At 21.4% G+C, this 24,794-nt stretch overlaps 3 protein-coding genes across 6 annotated transcripts in view; 1 reads left to right on the forward strand and 2 right to left on the reverse strand.

Moving 5' to 3' along the window:
- The window catches only part of LOC129610057 (carnitine O-palmitoyltransferase 1, liver isoform), a 38,114-nt gene extending 26,970 nt beyond the window's left edge, over positions 1–11,144 (forward strand). For 3 of the 4 annotated variants that reach the window (XM_055522378.1, XM_055522377.1, XM_055522379.1), the window contains exons 2-10: positions 2,811–3,161; positions 4,214–4,951; positions 5,066–5,265; positions 5,345–5,683; positions 6,444–6,509; positions 9,371–9,503; positions 9,564–9,812; positions 9,924–10,283; positions 10,365–11,144. In XM_055522378.1, coding sequence (XP_055378353.1) covers positions 3,021–3,161; positions 4,214–4,951; positions 5,066–5,265; positions 5,345–5,683; positions 6,444–6,509; positions 9,371–9,503; positions 9,564–9,812; positions 9,924–10,283; positions 10,365–10,490 — 2,352 coding nt within the window. In that variant the 5' untranslated portion in view covers positions 2,811–3,020 and the 3' untranslated portion in view covers positions 10,491–11,144. Of the gene's footprint in view, positions 1–2,810; positions 3,162–4,213; positions 4,952–5,065; positions 5,266–5,344; positions 5,684–6,443; positions 6,510–8,525; positions 8,586–9,370; positions 9,504–9,563; positions 9,813–9,923; positions 10,284–10,364 lie in introns of all 4 variants that reach the window. The other variant, XM_055522380.1, reaches the window with a different exon arrangement.
- Positions 11,145–11,940: 796 nt separating this feature from the next.
- Positions 11,941–12,867, reverse strand: LOC129610072 (peptidyl-prolyl cis-trans isomerase-like 3). Its single transcript, XM_055522400.1, has 4 exons — positions 12,788–12,867; positions 12,477–12,713; positions 12,268–12,386; positions 11,941–12,207 (listed from the first exon to the last, which is right to left on the reverse strand). Exons 1-4 carry the CDS (start codon positions 12,788–12,790, stop codon positions 12,081–12,083), a joined length of 486 nt encoding a protein of 161 aa, XP_055378375.1. The 5' UTR covers positions 12,791–12,867; the 3' UTR covers positions 11,941–12,080.
- Positions 12,868–16,604: 3,737 nt separating this feature from the next.
- Positions 16,605–24,794, reverse strand: part of LOC129610088 (ornithine decarboxylase antizyme) — a 47,251-nt gene continuing 39,061 nt past the window's right edge. Inside the window, 5 exon segments of the mRNA XM_055522439.1 lie at positions 16,605–18,704; positions 18,855–19,075; positions 19,158–19,209; positions 19,211–19,226; positions 19,305–19,412. Coding sequence (XP_055378414.1) covers positions 18,414–18,704; positions 18,855–19,075; positions 19,158–19,209; positions 19,211–19,226; positions 19,305–19,412 — 688 coding nt within the window. The 3' untranslated portion in view covers positions 16,605–18,413.

Genomic DNA, 24,794 nt, shown 5'->3' on the forward strand with positions numbered 1-24,794 from the left:
CCTATTATGTAATATGATGTTTATAAAATTAATTTAAATATCTAGTAATCTTAGATCTATTTTTCTTGATAAATATTTAGAAATTCACTGAATATTGTTGAAATTTTGTTTTTGTATTGATAGTAAGGTAGTAAACAAGTATTGTGTATAATTGAACTCTGGCAATATTTATATTCATTAATATTTGAATTATATTTTTAATTCAGTACTAATATTATTACATATAATTTGTTATACTTAATTAGAAGGCTCAAGGCAGAACTCCAGGCAGAGATTTCTTGGGTCCCATTTTTTTTTTTGGCGGGCTACGGACCTACCGAATGTAAATGCTAGAGGCCTTGGCCGGTTTTTGGGGAAATCGGGCTGGTTCTATTGAGGGAGAGGGGAAAGATCCGTGGGTAATACAACAGGCCTAAATACCACCTTGGTAGCCTAAGTGAACCCTTCGTTGAGTCGTGCAACCTACCTACCTAATTAGAAGGCATACATATCCAAATTGTTAGGACATTTGCTCAATATTTAAATATTTTAAGCCCTTTTCTTAAATCTCGTTCACTATAAAATCTCATTAATTTAATAAGCCAAAACCTATTTATCACTTTTATTGAACATAGTAATATGTATATAAATAACAGCTCAATAAAAAAATATATTTTAAATTTGTAATATCAAATAATATTAAATTAATTGAATTTACGTTTTCATGTCCAAATAGACTTCATAATTGTTATGTTTTTTTTTTCTGCTAGTAAACGCAAAAAGCAAAAATTTAAAATTTTGAGTTCAAATATCAAAAATTAATTATTTTTAATTCACATATTTTATATATTATGTACATATGTATATATTTTGTATGACATACATATATACATAAAAATATTTGTACTTTTATGTCATGGAAAAATAAATATTAATTTTTTTTTTTATATTATTTTTGCAAAAGTTCAATAGGTATTTTACACTTTGAATTCAAATATTTAATTTGAGTCATAAGAAATTCAAATTAATTAAAATATATATAAGTATATACATATATATATTATATAGACAGACAGACTGTTAATTAATTATTTCTCTCGTTATCATTTAAGAAAGATTAAAGCTTTTCGGCCAATGACTCAAAATAATAATATATAAAATGCAAAGAACATTATGAAAAAAAGCAATTATTTCTAATTTGAAATGGAATATTAATTAAGGCGACAAAATAAATGAGTAGAGTAAAGCGTAATATATTTCATATTTAAGTACCTTACCCTTGATTTTAATAAAAGTTTTGGTATTATTTTTTTTTTGAAATACTACAGTAGTTGTTCTGAAAATCTGTATTGTTGAATAATTTTGATGAGATTCAAAGTTAAGCTCATTATTACATTTACTGTTTCATATGCAGTTTATTAATAAGCTGTTTACTTTGATTTTAATCAACTACAATAGTTTTTGTCAATTTAAATGAGTTTAATTTTTTAAATGTGTATGAAAAATAATTTTTAAGACTTTGAATTCAATTTAATATTATATAAATTTTTATTAACTTAAATTATATAAATTTTCTGTTTTATTTTCCCCGAATCTCAAATAAAATTATAAAAATTGGACTGTTTTTGGGAAAACTAGATTTAGAGGCCTCATAGCCCGAGAAGGAGGGCTAAATCAAAATATCGTTTGATGTTTTTTTTTGTTCGGCTGGACGTATTAATTGAAGGAGTTTTGAACACCTTGTATCTTTATATTGAAATACCTTTTACATTACTATTTTTCCAATATACTTTGCTTTTACTCTCATTCGCTCTTTATTTTTGCTCTCATTTTGTTATGCGTTAAATGTTAAAGTAAGTGATATTGTTCTTAATTAATATGTTATTTATGACAACACAGTTACCTTTATACAAGTTACTGATTGCATTATTCCAACAATTATATTGTGTCACAAATTATTTGCAATAAATTAAAAAAAATGACATATTGCAAGCTATAATTGAATTTATTTTGCACTTTTTCTATTGAGAAATCGTTTAGCAACAATTTTATTTGTTGCCACGATTTTTCTTACCGAGCCACTCAAAAGAAAGGGACTAGCATATTTAAATATAATTTAAATATTACAAAAAATTAATTAACAAATTAGTGAATCAAAGATAAATTTCAATAATAATTAAATAGATAAAAAACCTGTTTATAATTTCAACAAAATAATTTCATATTGTTTGATGACGAACAAAAATTTAATTATATGGTAAATGGGTGTGCACGAGTAATATAACAATAATAATTAGCGTATTGACCTCCAAAAATTTATTTAGAAATAATGAAAAAAATAAAAAATTGTCATTTTGTTTTCTTCTTTTCATTAACTGCGTACCTAAAGTATGTAATTAAATTTTTCTTAATATTTAAAAAAAAAAAAAAAACCTTACCAATTTTTATAAAGCTATCATTTTAAATTTAGTAGTGTGGGTTGTATGGATGAGTTAGAGATGAATTTTTTTTTGTTTTTATCTTTCTATTTTATTATAGCATTTTTATTTGAATATCCAAAGTACAATTTTTCGTTGCCATAAATTAGATATGCTATATACACATGTATATTGTATACATTTTATATACACACATTAAAATTTATATTGCTGGTAATAACATGAACTTTGCATACACACATGCAATATTTAAATTTTATAATAAATGATAAAAACTGACCAAAATTATTTTTTTTTCTGCTATTGCAAAAATTAACCTTGACTGATTTTAAAAAATTATAAAGAAGAAAAATATTTATATATATACCTATTTTTTTATTATTCTCTTTTCAGTTTTAAAAAAAAAAAAATCAAAAATCACTTAATTTTTAACTTTTATATACGATACACGTTAAACACAAAAAGAGAATCCAGTAGCGATCACTCAATCAACAAATAGGATCAAATAAGATTTTTGTATTTAATTTTGTTGATCAATATTATACCTGCAAACGTATACTAATATATTGTTGTAATATAACATAGAAATTAAATTATTTAATCATGGCTGAAGCACATTCAGCTGTTGCATTTTCATTTTCAATTACACATGAAGGATGGGATATTAATTATGATCAAGAAGTTTTAAATCTTGTATGGCAATCTGGTCTTCGATCATGGAAAAAACGTGTAGCAAGAGCAAGAGTAAGTTATTTTAAAAATATTTTTAATTATACTCACATAAGTAATTGTCCTTTCTTTTCAAAAAATTTTATGTAATATAATTATATATTAATTATATTTTAGTATAACGTTTGAAATAAAGTTGTTCCGCAGCGTCACTTAATATATTCAATCGGAAACAAAATATTTTTCTTCTAATTAATAAACTAACAAATTAATAAATTTCTTCTAATTCTAATTAAAATTAATAATGGTCCCGATTAATTAAAATATTAAAAAATTCGACAATAACCTCTGAAACTTAAATTATTTATTTCTCAATTTACACAATAAAAATTTTTAAAATATTTTCAAATTGATAATATTTATGAAAATTTGTATAGCTTCTAAGAGAACTTAAAAATTCCCTTCAAAATTATACGATCTACGATATTACTATAGAGTTCATTAAATATATTCATAAAATATAAAATTATTGGAATAATTATTTTCCATAATTAACAAAATTTTAATTATTAAAATAATTGTAATTTATTTTAATTTAATATTTATCCGCAAATTAAGTGATTGTATCAAGTGTGTTCATTCATCTATTAAGTGTGTAATTTATTCAATGTTTTTAATTCAAGTAAAGCTTAAAATATTAAAGTTTTTCTTTCCGCAGTCAATCACCCTTTAATATAAAAAATATTTAACATATACCTATAATTGAAAGTAAGAATTCTTAATGATAATGAAAATATTTTAATATTACCTTATTGAATATTTACCGAACCACACCTTATGCAGTGATAAAGTGAAGGGTCATCAGGAAATAAAAACTAAAAAAAAAAAAGCTTGAATTATTTTCAAACTGTTCATATTCCGTTAAGTTAAAAAAAAAAAAAGTATTAAAACGAATCCTTGAATGAAATCAAACTTTTTCTTTTTATAATTTTTATCCTTTAAAAATTTAATATTTAAATCGATGCTTAATATTTATAATATTTTAGTTGAAAATTAAAATTTCATTATTAAAGATGACTTACTCGTATTCCCGTCATATTTATATTTATTATTTTTATTTATTACAGAATGGTATCAGAAATGGTGTTTATCCAGCTCATATACAAAGTTTATGGTTAATAACAGCTATTGCAGCTGGTTTACATTATTCTGGTAGACAAGTTCCATTTAATTTAGTTAATAGAATATTACCATATTTGCCATCACAAAGTGTTACATATCAATTATTAGCATGTTTCTTATCAGCTTTAATTGTATGGTTATCAATATGTTATATGATGCGTTATACATTAAAATTATTATTAATGTATAAAGGATGGATGTATGAATCAAGAGCACCTGGTAGTAAAATTTCATTAGTTACAAAATTATGGAGTGTTGCTGTTAAAATATTATCAAGTTGGAATAAACCTGGTTTATATAGTTTTCAAGGATCACTGCCACGTCTTCCATTACCATCATTACATGATACAATGAGCAGATATTTAAGATCAGTAAGACCAATATTAGATGATGAAAATTATCATAGAATGGAAGCATTAGCAAAAGAATTTGAAGGTACAATTGGTAAAAAATTACAACGTTATTTAATGTTAAAAAGTTGGACATCAACAAATTATGTATCTGATTGGTGGGAAGAATATGTTTATTTAAGAGGTCGTAGCCCATTAATGGTAAATAGTAATTTTTATGGTACTGATGCAATAATGATGAGTTTAACAAATAATCAAGCAGCAAGAGCAGCAAATGTTTCATATTTATTATTAAAATTTAGAAGAATTATTGAAAGACAAGAATTAGAACCAGTAAGTAACATTTTTGATTGCTTTGAATGCAAAATTTTGAAATTTTTGAATTAATTGAAAGTATCTAAATAATAAATTTTATGAATTAATTAATTATTTCTATTTAATTTTCAGATTATGGTTCAAGGAATGATTCCATTATGTTCATCACAATATGAAAGAACATTTAATACTGTAAGAGTTCCTGGTTTAGAAACTGATCATATTGCACATTATCGTGATTCAAATCATATTGTAGTACTTCATAAAGGTTGTTATTACAAAGTGGTTATTTATTATAGAGGAAGACTTTTAAGACCATGTGAAATTCAAAAGTTTGTTTGATTTATTTTTTTATTAAATAAATGAAATTTGAATTTAATAACTCTATTTTTTTCTTTTAAATAATTTTAGACAAATGGAATATATTTTAAATCATGATTCAAAACCATTGCCTGGTGAAAAACATTTAGCTGCATTAACAGCATGGCAAAGATCAAAATGGGCTGAAGTACGTTATGAACATTTTGCGCGTGGTGTTAATCATTTCTCATTAAATACAGTTGAATCGGCAGCTTTTGTTGTTTCATTAGATGAAGAACCTTTTGAATTTGATAAAGAAAAACCAGAAAAATTAGATCATTTTGGACGTCTTGTATTACATGGAAATGGATATAATAGATGGTTTGATAAAAGTTTTACCGTATGTGTTGGTACAAATGGACGTGTTGGTTTCAATTCAGAACATACATGGTAAATATAAGAATAAAAGGAATAACCTTTTCGTTGTTTTACAATACATTCAAATGAATTTTGTTTAGAAAATTTGGAAAAAATTTAAAAAGTGTGAATTTCTATAGTAAATTTAAATTTCTTATAAGTTCTTTAATTTACTTGAGATTTCGCTTTGAAGCGAAATAGTCAAATTTCAATTTAACTAATGTTGACTTGAAAACCAGAAACGACTTAAATTTTATGTATTTTTCTATTTCGATTTGTAGTTTGATATTTTTTTCAATTTACTCAAATTTCCATGGCTTCATTGTTTTTTTTCGACCACTGAAAATTCCGATGGTTTTCATAATTTCGTAAAAATTCTTTCACTTTAAAGATTCATTTTAAAAAACATTTAATTCTATATTGAATTTAAAATAGTTAACAAATTTTATACAAATTTTCTAAACAAAACGTTATTAAATTAATTTTATAAAATAACTGGTAAATTAAAAAAAAACGAAAAGTATGTTAATACCGCCAAAAAAAATTTTAAATTGCACGAATTTTTGGAGCACCCTTTCCTAATTATATTCACTCAATTTTTCTATTACTTTACAACTTTTTTCTTAAACTGTTAAAATAATTTTCTGGATCTTCTTCTTGAAAAAATTTTTATAAAAAAAAAAAAAATTTAATTCATAATTATTCCAAAAATATTTTCAAATTATCATCAAAAATTATTAAAAAAAAAAAAAAAATTGAACACAAACAAAAAAAATAATCACAAAAAAAAAAGGGGAGATGCTGCAGTTGGATCACATATCTGGGAATCTTATGTAATGGATGAAGCTCTAGGAGATTGGTAATAATCCTATAATTGGTCAACTCATATCAAACTCATACATTTTATTTTTTTATTTTATTATATTTTTTTTTTCCTCTTTACTTCAAATCAAAATTTTTTTTAATTTGGTTTCAGTTTTAATTATTTTTCCTTTAAAATTATAATTACAAAATTAATTTCTTTTTTACTTTTTATAATTCATTTTCATTTCTCATTCAAAATGAACAAAAAATCATCATTTTCATAAATTTTTTCTATTTTTTTTTTTCCTCTGTATTTTAATTCGGAAAAAGGGTTCTAAAATGAAATACACAAGTGGTTGTTAATTTAAATGACAACTAATAAAAAAGCTTTATAAAAAAGCGAACACAGAATTTAAAAAAATATTCACTTTAAAAAAAAAAAAAAAAATATATAAAATATTTTTTAAATATTACAGAAGTGTTGGTGTTACAGATTAAAAAAAAAATTGTATAATTAAAAAACAAATAATTTTATGTGAAACACAGGTCAATCTACATTCAGAATAATTGTAAATTATTTACAAAAAAAAACAGTGTGTTAATAAATTTTTAGTTTTAAGTAAAATGAAATTATACAAAAATACATAAATTTAAAATATTAATAATTTTAACAAATAAAATTTGAAAGGATCTGAAGGTTTATAAATTAGTATTTCAGTCGATTGTGTTCACAAATCACATGTATATAATAATCTTAAGTAAAACTTAATTGTTTTATATGTAAAATTAAGGATTTTTTTTTTTAAGCAGAAGTTTTGGTTTTAACAAAATTATGGTGATATTATACATTTTTTAGATTCCAGACAGAAAAATCACTTTAATCATACCAACGTGATTTAAAAATAAAATTAAAAAATTTTCAAAATATTATTGCCTTTTCTAGACTTGACTAATTTACGACTCAACTTAGAATTAATTTAAATTAAATGAATCATGTTGATATTTTTAATTATTTTCACATTTTTATATATGACTCAATAAATAATAAATTTTATTAAGTAATATTATGCTGTCAAAGAAATGGTTTAATCATCATCTCTAGGCCCTATTTTATCAACTACTTTTTACTTTTTTTTAATCAATAACTCAAAAAATTTGCAATTTATCGGGTTGCATCGAGTGTAACAGAAAAAATAAAAGTAAAAGCTGTTGGTAGAAAGGGTCCTGTTATGTTAACACATTGTTGACCGGGAACGTCATATGACGTCTTTCGATAACGAAACGTTATTGACCGGCAACGTCATATGGCGTTTTTCGATAAGCTAATGTAATTGGCGAAGGATTATAAGTTCAAATTGTGGTTACTGTTTACCATTTGTATTCGTTACATTTATAATTGAAACTGTAAATATATTATTGAAAAGTTCTCAGATTATGGAATGCTAGAGAATGGGTAAACACCCGGTCAACAATGTGTTAAAATAAAACATTTCATTGCTCTATAAGTTTATTAATAATTATTTATTTTTAATAATTATGCACATTCTCATGAGTTTCGTTATGTGCAATTTTAATTTTTATTTTGTTGAAAGCACAATTGCAAGTAGTAAAAAAATACATCAGAAAAATCGTCACAATTTTAACAAATTGCAATGTTATCAAATTCTACATAAATTTTGATATTAATTTAATATTAATTTAAAAAAAAAATACGAAAAATTAAAAATCATTTCAATTCATTTCAATTCATCTACAACAATTTATTTTACAATGCATAATAATTTGTATTGAAAATAAAAGCAATTTATATTTTATTTATTAAAAAGGATTATTTTTTTTTATATTATGCAACACTTGTTTATTTTTTAATATATCACAAGGATATATAACTACATATTTTTAATTAATAAACAAGAAATCATTTTGATAAAGAGCGGTATTAGCAGAATTTAATTATCAAGAATTTCAAATTAAAAATAGTTAATGAAGATTAATGGAAATCAAGAAATAACTATTCTAATAAATGAAAAAGAATAAAACATTTAATAATCGAAATTGAAAAAATTTATAGGGCCGATGCCCCGGTAATGGGTCATGCTTGGGAATATACATTTGGTGATGAAATTGAAGGGTAACAAATATACTATAAATAATAATATAAATTATTTTTTTAAGTTTTTGTTTTTCCATTTGTGATAAAAAAAATTGTCTTCTTTGTTTTTTTTTTGGTCTTTAGTATTTAGTTATGATTTTCGTGTTTGTAAAATTTATTTTTAAAAATTAAATATATTCGAATATAAAAATTTATTTTTTTTTTCAAATTCTGTTAATGATAAATTTATATAAATAAGAAAAAAAAAATTGTAGTTTTAAAATTTTTATATTAAATTTAATTGGTTTTTATTAATTAATTGGAAATCAATTGGAAATAATATTGTACAAATAATTGGTTTTATAATTTTAAAAATATTTGAAATACTAAAATAGATGATTTTCTTGGAGTTTTTTCTATCTTTGTTTTTTTTTTTGGTTTGTTTTATTTAATTTAATTAATTTACGTTTGGTTTTTTACTAATTCTTTAATTTAACTTTTATTACTATTTTTTTTTTGTTTTCTTGTATTTTATTTTGTTTTATTTTTTTTTAACCATTCATTCATTAGTTATTCATAAACTAAAAATCGAAGTAAAAAATTGTGATTCGTAAGGAGAACTTGGCAAATTTTGAACAAAATCTCAATTATTTTAGTAGTAATTTTCTTATTAATTATTATTATAAAATTTCATTAATTTTTTGTGTATTAATTTTAAATTATCACAATATTTTACTTCAATTCTATGTTTTCATCATTTTTATGTTGTCTATTATATAATTTCGTAATTTCAATATTAATATTATTAAATTAATTATTAATAGCTATGATGAAGATGGTAATGTAAGAGGAACTCCAGAATTTCAACCACCGACTCCAACTAGATTAAATTGGGATTTAGCAAATGTTATTCCAAAAATTGAAGAAGCAGTTGTTGATGCTGAAAAACTCTTAAATGTATAGCTAATTTAGAAAAATTTTTTTGTAAAATTGAATTTTAAATAATTTTATTTTTAGGATGTAGAATTGAGAATTATGCTCCATGATAAATATGGTAAAGGATTTATGAAAAAATGTCGTTTATCACCGGATGCTTATATTCAAATGGCACTACAATTAGCATATTATCGTGATGCTAAACGTTTTTCGTTAACATATGAAGCTTCAATGACTAGATTATTCCGTGAAGGTCGTACAGAAACTGTTCGTCCTTGTACAATTGAATCATGTGAATGGGTTAAATCAATGGATGATCCAAATTTCAATGTAAATATAAAAATATTTTTCATTTTATACATGTTACGCTATAATTTTCATTATTAATTATATTTTATTTATCTTTAATTTATTTTTTATTTAATTAACATTATAATATAGTCTTTAGAAAGAGTTGCATTACTACAAAAAGCATGCAATCGGCATCAATTAGGTTATCAAGATGCAATGTGTGGAAAAGGAATTGATCGTCATTTATTCTGTTTATATGTTGTCTCGAAATATTTAGAAGTAGATTCACCATTCCTAAATGAAGTTTTAAGTGAACCATGGCGTTTATCTACTAGTCAAACACCACATGGTCAAACACCAAAAATGGATTTGAAAAAATATCCAAATTGCATTAGTGCTGGTGGTGGTTTTGGTCCAGTTGCTGATGATGGTTATGGAGTTTCTTATATAATTGCTGGAGAAAATTTATTATTTTTCCATGTATCAGCAAAAAAGAGCTGTGAATTGACGGTAATTTTTAATGAATAAATCATAAATTTAAAATAGAGAACTTTTTTTTACTAAACATAAATTCCATTTATTATATTTTAGAGTGCTTCAAGATTTTCAAAGAATATTGAAAAAGCATTAGATGATATTCGTATTATGTTCGAAGATTATATGTCAAAAAAAGAAGCCGAAAAGAAAAAATTAGCAAATGGTAGTTCCAAGGAATGATAATTTATTATATTTATATTGACATTAGAATATTATAAAAAAAAAAAATATTTTGAAATTAATATAGTAATTATAATAATTACATTTAAGTTTTAATTGTTATTATAGAAAATAAGTAAAAAATTCAAAATAAAAATAAAAACAGAAAAAATTAAAAAAAAAAACTTATATAAACTTACAGAAATTAAGTGCAAAATAAAAACAATCATCAATTTTAAATATTTTTAAAAAATATAATTTTTAAACTGACTTAATAAATTTAATAAAAAAATAATAAAGAAATTTTGCAAAAAGAAAAAGTAATACTTCATAAAATCTAAGACTTTGAACTTGATTTATTTAAATTTAGATTTTTGTTTTATATTTTCTTGATTAGTTTCTTATATTTTTTTGTAATTGAAAGCTAAATGATTAAAAAATAATTTAAAAATTAAGATAAAAAGAAAGCAATTTATTTCATATTTTGTTTAAAACGACTATAAATAGTGTAATAAATAAATTTAATATTAAAATCTGTAATTTGTCATTCTTGTAGAACAACAATGCAAATTTTGAAATACTGTTTTTTGTAGTAGTTTTTTAAATGTAGAAAACAGGCAAATTTGTAAAAAAAAAAGTTTTAGAGAATTTTATTTTATCAAAATAAAACCATGTAAATAAGTGAAATGTAAATTTGATATATTGACGTTGAAAATAATAAAAAAAAAAATAATTAAATCTGCAATTTTAAATTAATTTGTTGAATTTTTTTTTTGCGACATAAATTACCTTATTTGTATTATTCCATTTAAAATTTTTTGAATATAATGGTCTTTGTTAAATCTCTGCGGTCAAAACTTGCTAACTCGAAAACTGAAATTTCTCAGGATACAAGTATATTAAAAATTATGTTTCCAAATTCACCCATCTTATAATAAACTTTTGCTCAATAAAAAAAGTTTTACCTACTTTAAAGAGCCTATCCAATGGTTAATATCTGGTTTCTTACTAAATCTAAAACATTTTGTGGAATGCACAACTGCAACCTGAAGAGCACTATTAACAACATTGATGAAATGTAAGAAGAAATTAAAGTTATGAAAGATAATTATATATTAATGATATATTATTTAAATATATTGGGTTAGTGACTAGCAATCATTCGTGCATTTCATAGAACAAAGAATGAAAGATAAAAAAATGGTATTTTTAAGTTTCATATGGAAATGCAATAAATTAAGTAGATACAATTTCTAGTAGATATAGATGCGAATTCTGATAGAAGCTAGAAGTATATGTTAACATAAGTATTTCTCACCAAGGCAAACCTATAAAATTTATAAAGAGGATAATGTATGATTTGCAAGTACGCGCAGTACTTGATAAACAACTAATATGTACCAAGTACCCGCAATTGTTATACGAGTATAACTTTCTCTATAATAAAAATAAAACAATTCTTGGCGTTGAAACTTAAATAGTTAAGGACGCATATGTATATTTTCTTTCAACCAACACATTATTTAATTAAAAGTAAAGCACATTATTAAATATTTCCAAAATAAAAGATATTATAATAGTATATATTATGTACTTATTTCCTCATTGTATTTATCCTGCTAATGGATTTGCATGTATTGTAATGCTATTAATTTTCTTATCCACTAATGGTCTAAAAGTTTTTGGGTTAACCGGTAATTTTTCCAAGTCATCTAAAACTTCAAAACCATCAATTACTCTAAAATATTATTTATTAGAATTGCATTTAATTAACATATATTTATATTTTTTATTATACTTTCCAAAAACCGTGTACTTTAAGTCCAAATTAGGTTGAGCAGCATATGTGAAAAAAAATTGACTTGCATTTGTATCTGGACCACTATTAGCCATTGAAACTATTCCTCTATCATTATGCTGGAAAATATGTGATTATTATTTAGAATTTAGATAATGTTTTTAAATTATATGTACATGGGTTTAGGTATGTAATGCTATTAGACTTACTTTTAAACTTTCTTTGAGCTCATCTGCAAATTTCCCGCCCCATATTGACTCACCTCCTTTCCCCGTATTAGTTGGATCTCCAGTTTGTACAATGAATCCTTTGATATTCCTGATAAACATACAATTATTGTAATAATCACTTGCACACAATGCTAAAAAATTTTCACATGTTTTCGGGCAATCTTCACAAAACAGCTCTATTTTGATTTCCCCGCAATCCGTATGTAATGTAACAGACTGAAAAGTTTTATAATGAGCTATCTATATAATATACACATAAACGTAATGTAAGTAACTTGTGTTTAACATACCATTTTTATTGCTTTTTACAATAATGGCTTATTTTCAAAATGTTTTTTTCTCTAAACACTTGACATAACAAAAATATTTGAACGTCAATAAAACACAAGAATAGTAAACAAATCGTAAAATATGTTTTGACATTTTCTTGTTACGTCATAGTCAATTCCATAAAGACAGAATACATGGTAATTCTACTTTCAAAAAGCATTAAAGTGAATCTACATAATCAGGAAATCTCACTTTTTACCTGTTACCTCTAGTTTAGTACGTAATTATTATTTTATAACAATTACAGTACGTTGAATAGACAAAATTTTATTTACATGCAACATAAGTTAGGTTAGTTTTTCTGTCAAATAAATTTAATTTTTAACTGGTTCTCTAATAAAATGCTGAAGTTAAATGCCAACAAAATTAATACATATTAAAACGTTGGGTGACATATATTTATATAATAATAATTCTAAAATATTTATATTTTTATAGATTAGCGAATTCGCTTAAATTTTGGCAAATGAGCTGTCAAATCTGTCGAATGAAAATGCTGTATGACAAGCTTGGCGAATAAAAAATCAAATTAATATGCAAGTGTTTTTTTTATTGGATATTATAGCATTCATAGTGATATAATGGAAAAATCTAAACTGTCTGTAAAGTAAGTTCATAAAATTTTACAAATTATTGATTGTTTAATATTAATTTGAGCGTGGAAAAAAACGAACCAAAAACAATTCGAGCATTTAATTAAATTAATGAACAACAACCTCGTAATTGCTAAAGGATAGAAAAATTCAATGGTTTTTGCAAAAAAGCAAAAACAATGAACATATGTGAGGTGTTCACCTAATTATTTTCGGTTGGTTTTCTGATGTCATTTTGGATTTGACGAATGAAAAATTCGCCGATCATAATTTAAAATATCATTTCATTCGCCTAGTCCATTCGACTCGCCTAGCCACTCGCTTCCCCTATCTAATATTTCTAAAAAGTCGAAAATTTTATTGAATGTTTAAATTTTCTCATAAAAACGCAATACTACGTTAGTTTTATTTTATAGAACTTTTAATAATTCAATTCTAACTTATGTATATAAGATCGTAGCACGTTCGACAAATCCAAGCCGCAACATACCGAAAAGTAACATGATCAAAAATGATGGTTATGCTTAAAATTCTTTTAATCTTGTAAAGTAAAATTTATAAGAGTTATGTATGTATTATAAATGTTGAATATTTATGAGTCACCATTACAAATTTGCAAGTGGGACGTTCTGTTTTTGCAGATTTATAAGTACATATGTATGAAAAAATTTTTAAGATTTAATTTATAGCTTTCAGTGCATGTCTGAATTTTTCAAAAACGTCGAGTTTTCCGTAAAAAGTCCAAGCTGTCAGCATATTTGGAATTCTTGTAAAGAAGAATATCAAAAAGCTTTTGAATTTCGGGAACCTGAACCATACATATTCCAATCATTTTTCTGTGAAGCTTCATTGAAAAAAGTTTGGATATTCCTAAAAAAAAAAAAAAGACAAAAAAAATGATAAAAACACTAAAATTAAACTCAAGAGTTTTTTTTTTCGATCCTTTTTAATGATTTTTTTTTATTTTTCATTTTTTTTTTTTTTTTGTTTTTCTGTATTTTACCAGTGGAACATACTCTTCTTTTCTTATAGTTTAATTAAAGTAGATTTATTATTTTATTGATCTTTTTTTTTTTTTATTTTTTTTTTATAATAAAATTTTCTTATTATTTTTTATTTTTTGTTTGTTGTATTTATTTTATTAATAATAAAAGATTTTTATACTCAAGTTAAGAAACCATATCGTATTTAAAAATAATTAACAAATATATATATTATGTATTTTATATAATAATGTATGTAATAATATTTATATATTATAATGTTTAATAATTGTATGTATGTATTTTGTTTAGAATTAGAAAAAATAAACAAAGGACAAATAAAAATGTTTTTATAAATTTTTTTGTGTAATTAAAAAAGTATGTAAATATAAAAAATTATTTCATTAATAATAATGATAATTAAAAAGTAATAATAAGTAATATAATTAATAATAATAAGATTAAATTGAATATAATAAATTTTTTTTTACAAAAAGATCAAAAATGATATTCATTAAATTAGATCTTTTAAAAGAGGACCTAAATTGATTTTAATTTTATGATTAAAGTTTTAATGCATTTTAAATTTTTTATATTTTCGTTTTTGCTAAAAATGCATACTTTTATGCGCCTCTTGGAAAAAAAAACAATCACAATATTAATAAAAATTAATGAATTAATTTACATAAATTTCAAATAAAATATTTAAGAATTAAAAAATGTATTTTAAACAATTTAGAATATTGAATTTTAATTAAGATTTTTAAAGTAAACAAAAAATAATGTTTGTTAATTCCAAAAACAAATAAGTATAAAATATTTTTAAATAAATTTTTCTTCGATGTTTTTTGATTTTCAATTCTTTTTAAACGGATAATATTATAATTGAAATTTTTAAAGTGTATTTAGATTAATTTTGAAATGAAATTAATATTTTCTTTTTTTAAAATTTAAAATATTTTAATTTTACTTCGTTTTTCTTTACAAAAAAATAAAATGTTAAATTGTTGTTTATCTATTTGAAAAATTATATTCTATTATTTAATTAATTTTATCAATTTATAATTTATGTTAGTGTATTATAAAATATAAAAAATTAATATTACTTAAATTTCTATATGAAAATAACATAAAAAATTTTAATCACATAATATTTTCTGCAATAATATTTTAATATTAAAAATTATTTACCAATAAAAATTTAAAAAAATGTTTTTTTTTTTTTCGAAAATTTTGTTTATCAGAATTGATTTTATTTCTTTTTATTTTTTTCAATTTGAAATTAATTGTGTATTTCAGTCATTAATAATAATTAATATAATAGAATATTTACTTTAAAAATTTAAATTTAATTTGTTAATAACGAAAAATATTTATTAAAAAAAGAACGAAAAAATTGATAATTATTCTTATTTTTTATAATAATCATTAAACCTTAAATATTAATTTCTTTTTATATATTTTTAATTAAAATATTATATAAATCAAAATCATTTTAATTCAGCAGTGTTTTATTAATTTATTTATTTTTTTATGTATGTGTGTTATGTAATTAGTATTTATGATATAAAAAATATAATATGTATATTTTTAAACTGGAAATTATTTAAGTACTCGGGACAAAAATTAAAAAAAAAAAAAAAAAAAAACAACTTGAATAAATCGAAATGATAAAATATTATTATAAAAATTTAAAAAAAAAATTTTTTTAATTTATTTTACAAATAATTTAAAAATCAAATTTTTGAAATTCACAGAATTTATATTTTTTGTATGAAAAATTTTTCTTTTAGCATTTAATTTAATTTAATTTACAATGACATAATTATTTATTGAAATAATATTTTTGAATATTATATTGTAATTTAATTCAAAATTTTTTATATTCTTCTGAAATATTAAATTTGTTAATATTTAATATGAAATAAAATTGGAAATTTAAATAATAATTGAATATCAATTCGATCTATTGTAATGTTTTTTTTTTTTGAAATAAAACCAAGGATTTTTTTTATTTAAAAAAATTTTTTGTTAAATAAAAGATTTCAAATAATAATAAAAAAAAAAAACTTTTGTGTTATGCGTGTACAAATATGGTCTCACAATCATAAACCAAAAATTTTTTTTTCTTCCCAGGACCCTATTGCAACAACCACTTTTACTTTTTAAAACTTCATCTGTTAGCGTTTTGATTCATGGTGCAACAGAAATTTTGCAAATTTTTTGGTTAATTGATTAAAAAAAAAAAAAAGTAAAAAGTGTTTGGTGTAATACGGCCCGGCCCAACTTTTCATCTTTTAATTTGTTCTTATTTTTAAGATGGTATTTTTATTGTTTTGTTTTTACTTAAAATATTTTCTTAATTGTTTATACTTTTCCTCTGTTTTTTTTTTATCCTTGGTGTGCAGTTTCGTTTTTCTTCTTGTTTAAGTTCGACATTGCTTTAAAGTTGCATTTGTTTTTTTAATTCATAAATTTTATTTAGGATTTTTTTTTTTTGTTTTTTTTTTTATTTTTTAACTTTTTTTTTTTATTTTTTTAATATTTTTAAATTTTTTTTGTGTTTTTTTTTTTTTATTATTATTATTTTAAATACGATACAGCATATCTCTTAATTGTTACAATACATAATTTTATTTTCTTTACTGACTGACTCGTTTTATGTTCATTTTGATGGTAAAAAATATATAAAACTAAGTCTTTTATTCAAACCAAATACTTAAAAAAAATTATTGTTCATTTAATCAAATTTATTTATTGATGTTATTATTATAAAAGTAATTAAATGAGCAAAATGTTCTTAATTATTTTTTTTTTTTGTATTTCAAATTTTTTAAGGATTTGCTCAAATATAAGTAATTTTTTTTTGTTGTTTTTAATTTTAACATCATGGTTTTCAGCTTTTCAACTTATATATTTTACGGTCATATATATCTATTAATTTATATAATTTTAAAATTAAGAATTTAAAAAATCAAATTGAATATTAATTACAAAAGAAGAAAGATATTTGGAAATAAGATGTAGAAATTTTTTGTATCATTTTATATTTTATTAGCAATGGCAGTTTAATTTATTATTATTTATTTTTATTAAGTTTTCGTATTTTAAAGTGTAATATAAAAATTTAAGCTTAACTAAAATGTGAATAGAAAATGGTAATTTTTAACTTTATGAAATGAAAAAAATTTAACTAAAAAATTATCTTTTTTTTTGTAAGATTTTTTTTTTTAAATAACTAAATTCAAATTAAATTTTAAATTCTTAATTTTAATATTACACATTTTCGAATATTATTTTATTATTGAAGATTATTATTATATTTCTAGTGAATTAATACTCCATTCTTAACTTGAAAAATATAAAAATTAGCGAAGATTAAAATTAAAAAGAAATGTTTGTGAAAATAATAGTGAAATCGAAAGAAAAGAAATAAGAAAATAAAAATTATTAAATTATATTTTGATTGGGTAAAAATAAAAATAAAGAATAAAATAAAAAAAAAAATAAAAATTATAATAAATTTTCTTTTATTTCTAATTCTTTCGGTACTGAATATTAAATTCAAATAATAAAAAAAAAAATGATTTCATGACAAAATTATAAAATTATATATTTGCGTTTTACTTTACTGACTACATATTTTTTGAAAAACTAATAAAATTTACTACAAATTTATTGAAAATTAATTGTCAAATTATTTGAAAATAGGGCAAAAACAAATTAACTAAAATAAATTGAATCTAAATTATTTTTTACATAAATTTTGAAATAATATTTAAAAAAAAAAAAAGATTTTTTATGCAAGTACAAAATATAAAAATTAAAAAAAAGATATTTAGTGATATTTCACAATTTGACTCTATAATTATTTAATATTGAAGTTTTAAATTTTTGATGATTTTTACTTTTCTTTTTCAAATTTAAAATTTGAAATTAAATTTTGCTGGCAATTGCATTTTGCTTTTCAATTTTTAGTTTTACATTTACTTTGATTGCCTTCTTCCTTTTTAATGTTCGATATTATATATCAGAAATAGATTGTTATTGCTGTCCAATACATCATGTTGTGGTGGTGCCAATGGTGATTTTTGTCCTAATGGTTGAAAACCTAAGAACAAAAATGTTCTTACAAGCTGTGAACGATCTGGACGATCTTTACGCATGCACAAAACAACACCATCAACATCTAATTTTTCTTCAGCAAATTCCAATAATGATATGAATGATTGTTTTGAAGCTTCTGGTAAAAGAACATTTGGTAAAGCAACATACAAGATATTGTTTGCTGGATTTAAAACCTAAAAAATAAACAATATAAAAATAAAAATAAATAAATTTTTAAGTAAAATTTCAATTTAATATTTTAAATATAAATGCAAATAATTATTTTTAATTGTAAAAAAAAAATAAAAAATAAACAATAAAAAAAATTTTAAATGTTTACTTACAGTATCCCAAGCACTGCTTACATGTTCAGTTACATGCAACTTAATAACAATTCGCATTGGACGCTTCTGTTGTAATATTTTCGATACAACTTCTTGGCAATCAGTTTCTGATGAACATGTTGAAAAAGCATCATGGTTGTCAGCAAAGTCAATATCAGAAAAATCATCTGAACCTGATGAACTGCTTGTGGCTGAACCCACGGATGTTTTTCGATTGTAATCTTTAAGAAAAATTAATATATGAAATTTGTTAAAAATTTATATCCAATATCTGAAAATTATAATAAGACCAAAAATACATACCAGTTAAGAGTGACGCCCTATCGTGATCTGTTCTGTGGTGGGTAGGGACATCAGGACCACCACAGAGGCCTAAAATTCAAAAATAATAAAAAATATTTTTTAGTTACACTCATTCATTAAAGTTCCTTCTTTTCAAATATTACTTACCCTACACCGAGAGAGATACAGTAGGACTCATTAGACATGGTAGTAGCGCAGGAGGAGGTAGACATGGTACGGGATTTACCACAACTACTACTACTACTCATTGGATCGCTAAAAATGGTATATAAAAAAAAAAAAATTTATTTTTAATAAATTACAAAAAAATTATTTTGCTTATCATTTAACACATTTTAAATGTAGTGAATATTAGAAAAGTGTTCCAAATGAGCAAAGTTAACATATTTTATTTATTATTATGATTTATCAGTAAGTAAAATTTCTAACAATTTACTTTACTAAAATTAAATAATATCTTACAAGATCTTATTTTTGATTACATTAAAAATTTTCCAATTTAATATAAAAATTTATACAATAAGAACAGAAATTTTATGCACGATATGGATAAAATAAGTATTGTTCATATAAAAAAAAATACCATTGAAGTCTAAAAGTCATAAATTGCAGCCATGTGCTTAATAAAACAATTATTAGCTAAGTTTATTGTTTATTGTTCTATTCGTTCTAAAAATTTTTAAATTACTTACATCCGAATTTTAGATTATAAACGTTTTGTTTACTTTAAAAATGTTGTTGACCTTAAAATCGAACACGTAGAAATTTTTAGTCAAATATTTCTAAAAGCAGAGAAAATTTTTCAATTTGCTTTTTTAGTTTACATTTATAATGTTGTGAATGCTATCGGGAAAATATAAAATATTATCATTAAAATAATATGTTTGTTACTAGTATTTTGCTTCTATACTTCTTATATTAATTATAGAAAATTTGAGAAGAAAGGAATTTGTTTAGGTCGACATGATTCAATAGAATATTAAGTTACATAAAAATATGTGAGGGCTGTAATAAAATTTTATATAAAACTGACAAAACTAAATAAGATTAAGGAAAAAAATCAGAATTCCTTTTTTTTTCAATTCAATTAATATTTTTTCAATTTAACTATAAAATGTATTACAGTGTTCCATTTTCATTTTATTTATTAAATGTTTATATTGAAATTTTCAAAGAATAAATAAAATAAAATTGATTAAAATTTGTATTGTGTTTGTTTTTCAATTAACTTTATTAATATTCAATTATTACGTATGACAAAAATAATTTGTGTTCAATTAACATTATTACAATCAGTCAGTCAGTCAATAAAATTGAAATGTTTTAATAAAAAAAAAAACTGAAAATAAAATTATTTTAAACTAAAATAAAGCAATAATGTTTAAATGATGAAATATTTTAAATAATTTTTAATAATATTTTGTAAGAGAAGGTCAAATTTGTTTTTTTTTTGAAAATGTTTTACTTATAATGAAAGTATTAATATTGAATTAGGACAACTTTCTCTCATAAGAATTTACAAATATGACAACAAAATAATAAATGAGTATCTTTAATTTGAGTCAAAATTTTGAATATAAGTCATAAAATCGACTCACCCTGCCCCTGTTTACTTTTATTTCAAAATATCGACTAAATTTGTTTCCTAAGAAAGGAATTGATTTTATAATTAAATTTTGTTATATTTTGCAAATGAGCTAGATAAATATTTATTTATTTTTTCTCCTTGGTATTTGCGTGACATTTGAAATGTTTGCAGAAATTTTTGACTGTCATTTGAAATAAATTCTGTAGGCCAATATTTCTGAACAAGATTTGAATCCGAAACCGTTCGAATTCTAAGGGGCAACACTACACTATCTTCAATATCTGTAATACTTCGCGCATTCAGTGGGTAAAAAAATTATATAGAGAATAAGAAATTTAATATGCGCACAATTATATGCAATTTATTAATGAAATGCATTCTAAAATATTTTAAATGAATTCGAATTGAAATAATTGTTTTTTAAATTATTTAAAAATTAAATAAATTTCATTATCCAATAATAAGATAGGTGTTAAATTACTTTTAAACACCATAAATTATATTTATATTATTTTAAGATATTAATATCAAAAAAAAAAAAAAAAACATATTGTAAATAAGAAAACAATTTATTTTTTACATTATAAATATAAGAAAAAAATTTTTTCCACTTGTCTATACTCGGTCTGTGTTTGCCTACCTGCAATAAACATTTTATATGAAATTTTTTATACCACAATGTAAAATGAGTTTGTTTTACTTTAACAAAAATAAAAAAAATGTTTTTTTTTTTTTTTTTTTTTCATTTTAAATTTATTTAAATGATTGAGAAATATTTTTTATACGATCGACGTCACATTCACATACATATTTTATACACATTTAAAAATTTAACAATTAATTTGTTATTTCATTTATAGCTATTTCTTTAGTTAGTATTGGTATTTGATTAAATAACTTTTATAATAATAACGCAATACTGAATGATTCAATTAAAATTCAATATTTAAAATAATTTTTTTAAATTGAAATAAAATTTTAAATTGCTTTAAAAATGACGTTAAGAATTTTTAAATAAAATTTTGTAATTCAAAAAATACAAAATAAAAACGCAAATGCTATTTATAATTCACAATATTACTTAAGTTTAGGCATTTCTAATTCAAAATATAACATTCAAGATAATTATTGTTTCGCGTAGCATTTTAAGTGAGTACCAAAAAAAAAAAATTGAAATTCAGCAAAAGTTAAAAAAAAAAAAATTGCATTATTTGGTGTTTTTTTTAAAAATAATGACTTAGGCAAAATTAATGGTTTTAGTTATAGTATTTATGAATAGCTTTTTCTAAAAAAAAATTAAATTTTCGGAAGAATTTGATAAAATATCAAGTTGGGCCGACTTCTACCAAAAGAATTTTTAGTCAACTAATTAAATATTGAAAAAATTTGCAACAATTAAAAGCAGAAGAAGTTCAAAAGTAAAGAAAATTTAAGGTAAATGTAAAAGTGGTTGGTCCAATAGTGTCCAGATTCTCTTTTTCATGAGGACGCTGTCACAGACGCTGTTTGTGCAGACAATTAAATTTAAGTTCACTATTTCTAAATCAATTCCCTTATGTATAGTTTTTATATCCTTACAAGTTAATTATTTAAAATATTTTGACAACAATATAATGAAAAAAACAATTATTTTATAATATAATCCATACAATAATTTATTAAACTTAAATCTAAACCGATATTTCGATTTAGATTGGAAAAAAATTAAGATTATTGGGTCAGTACTAAATAGAAATAAAGTCACAAATTCATTTGGAAATCCAGGTAATTGATTTTATGTATTTGATTCCTACCTATCTATCCTACACAAATAATTTATGAACCAAATACTATAGAATAAAAATACCCTAAATACTTATAAACTAAAAAAAATTTTACATTTCAATGAAATAATATAAAAATTATTATTGCAACTAATACAAGTCAATTTCTTAAAATTTTTAAGAATTTTATAATTAATTATCGAGAATGAAAGACCCCAAAAAAAAAACAACACAAAAACTATAAAATTCATAATCAGTGATCATTGTATTTAATCAGAAATCCAGTTGAAAGTTCATTGAATTTTAAGAATATTATATTTAATTGTAATATTACAAATGTATTTTGGTATACTCAATTTACCAGAAAGAAAAAAAAAAAACAAAACATCAATATTTGAATAACTGAAAAAAAAGTTATGGAAAATTACCAGAAATTTTTCTATTTCTATTTTTTTTTTTTCTATTCTTTATTGTGCTCTACATTTTTAATGAATGGTAATTATCAAAAAAATTTATTTATTCAAATATCAATGAATTCATTTAAATAATATGCCCCATAGTATAAAAAGTAATTTAATTTTTTTTTAGATTGGTTTTAAAAATTTCTTTAAACGAACCTGATTATTTTATTTAAATTTAATAATTTGACAAATTAATAAATTTATAATTAAATAATTCAATTGCTTCTAAGACTAAATTTTCAATCTTATATTACAATTGTAATAAATACTAATAACTTGAAGGCAAAGACGTTTTTTGCCAAAAAAAAAAAATCATTAGATATCCGATATAGTGTTCTTTTGGGATAAAATAAGCAGTTTCACGTCTCCCACACGTTGTTTTGAAGTCCAAAAATTGTTCAAGGTTCAAACCTCAATTTCACTAAAAAAGTCTATTTTTTGCAAATACAATGAAAACAACAATTAAATTGTTCAATATGACAATATGATAAAATAGGTATCAAAAATTAATCACTTAGACATATTAAGTTCCATTTTCCAACAAGGAGTAAGACTGTTATGGATAACCCTTTACACAAAAATTCTTATTACTTTGCAATTATTTAAATATTTATTTTCAAAACTCTGCAATTGCAATTTAATCAAAAAATCCCTAATAATTATAAGAAATTACAAGAATATTGGGAAAAAATTAATTTATCCCTTTAATTGCTTTGAAATTCAATTTTGAAAAATTTTATTTTTATTTTAAATTAATTCTACTTTCTCGATTAATTTTTGCTTCTTAATTTATTAATTTGGTAATTACTTAACCTAAATTTGTTCTATGATTGTATTAAAAATTTTCAAAACCTTACCCAATATTTATAGGTTGGCTTTTAGCTACTTCAATTAAGTTCGCCGTAATGAAAAAATTCAAAAAAATATTTTAAAATTAAAAATTAAATTTATACTAATTTTTTATTTTCCTTTATTTAAATATAATTTCAACTTTTATTTGAATATCAAATATAATCACAATATAAATTTATAAAATTAATATAATTAATTAAAAAAAAAATATTAAAATTAAATTAAAAAATTTTGTTTATATTCTTTTTTCGAAAATTTTTTATTTTATTTTAACTATCACAGAATATGTTTTTCTTTTTTTTAATATTATTTAATTTTACATTTAATTAATATGGTTTAATTAATAATTAAATTTAATAAAATAGAATATTGATTTCTTCACAAGAAATTAAACAACCACCAAAATTAATTAATTATTTTGTTATTATTGTTTGAGTTTTAATTTATAACTGAAACAATTTATATAATTTTTAAATAATTTATAAACCAAAAAGCAAAATAAAATTCTATTTATGATGAAAAACAATTTTTAAGACGTATATAGGTAAAAAAAAATTAAAATAAAGTACTTTTGGTGTTTTTATTATTGCCAAAATTTCGAAATTATTATTTTTTAAAATTTTATAACCAAAAAATTATTTCTTAAATAACAATAAAAATAAATACAATGTTTAAGAATAAATTATTTTATTTTTTTTTTAAATAATTTTTACATGTGGTGTGTTTTTATTTTAATAAACTGTTTTTTTTCTTTCTTATTTTTTTGTTTGTTGCTCTGTTCTAATGTCGTATCCGAGATAGACTGGCAGAAAAATTGAATTTTTCGTTCCGAAGAAATAATAACGGTATATATGTTTAGATATTTTCTCTATTTATAGCTACATATTTAATACACAATAGCCTATACTAATGTGTTTTTATTTTATATTTTTATTTATTTTTGTTTAAAAAAAAATTTTTTTTTTATTTAATT

This window comes from Condylostylus longicornis, unplaced genomic scaffold (genome assembly GCF_029603195.1).
Source record: "Condylostylus longicornis isolate FDR11 unplaced genomic scaffold, ASM2960319v2 ptg000043l, whole genome shotgun sequence".
NCBI classification, from domain to species: domain Eukaryota; kingdom Metazoa; phylum Arthropoda; class Insecta; order Diptera; family Dolichopodidae; genus Condylostylus; species Condylostylus longicornis.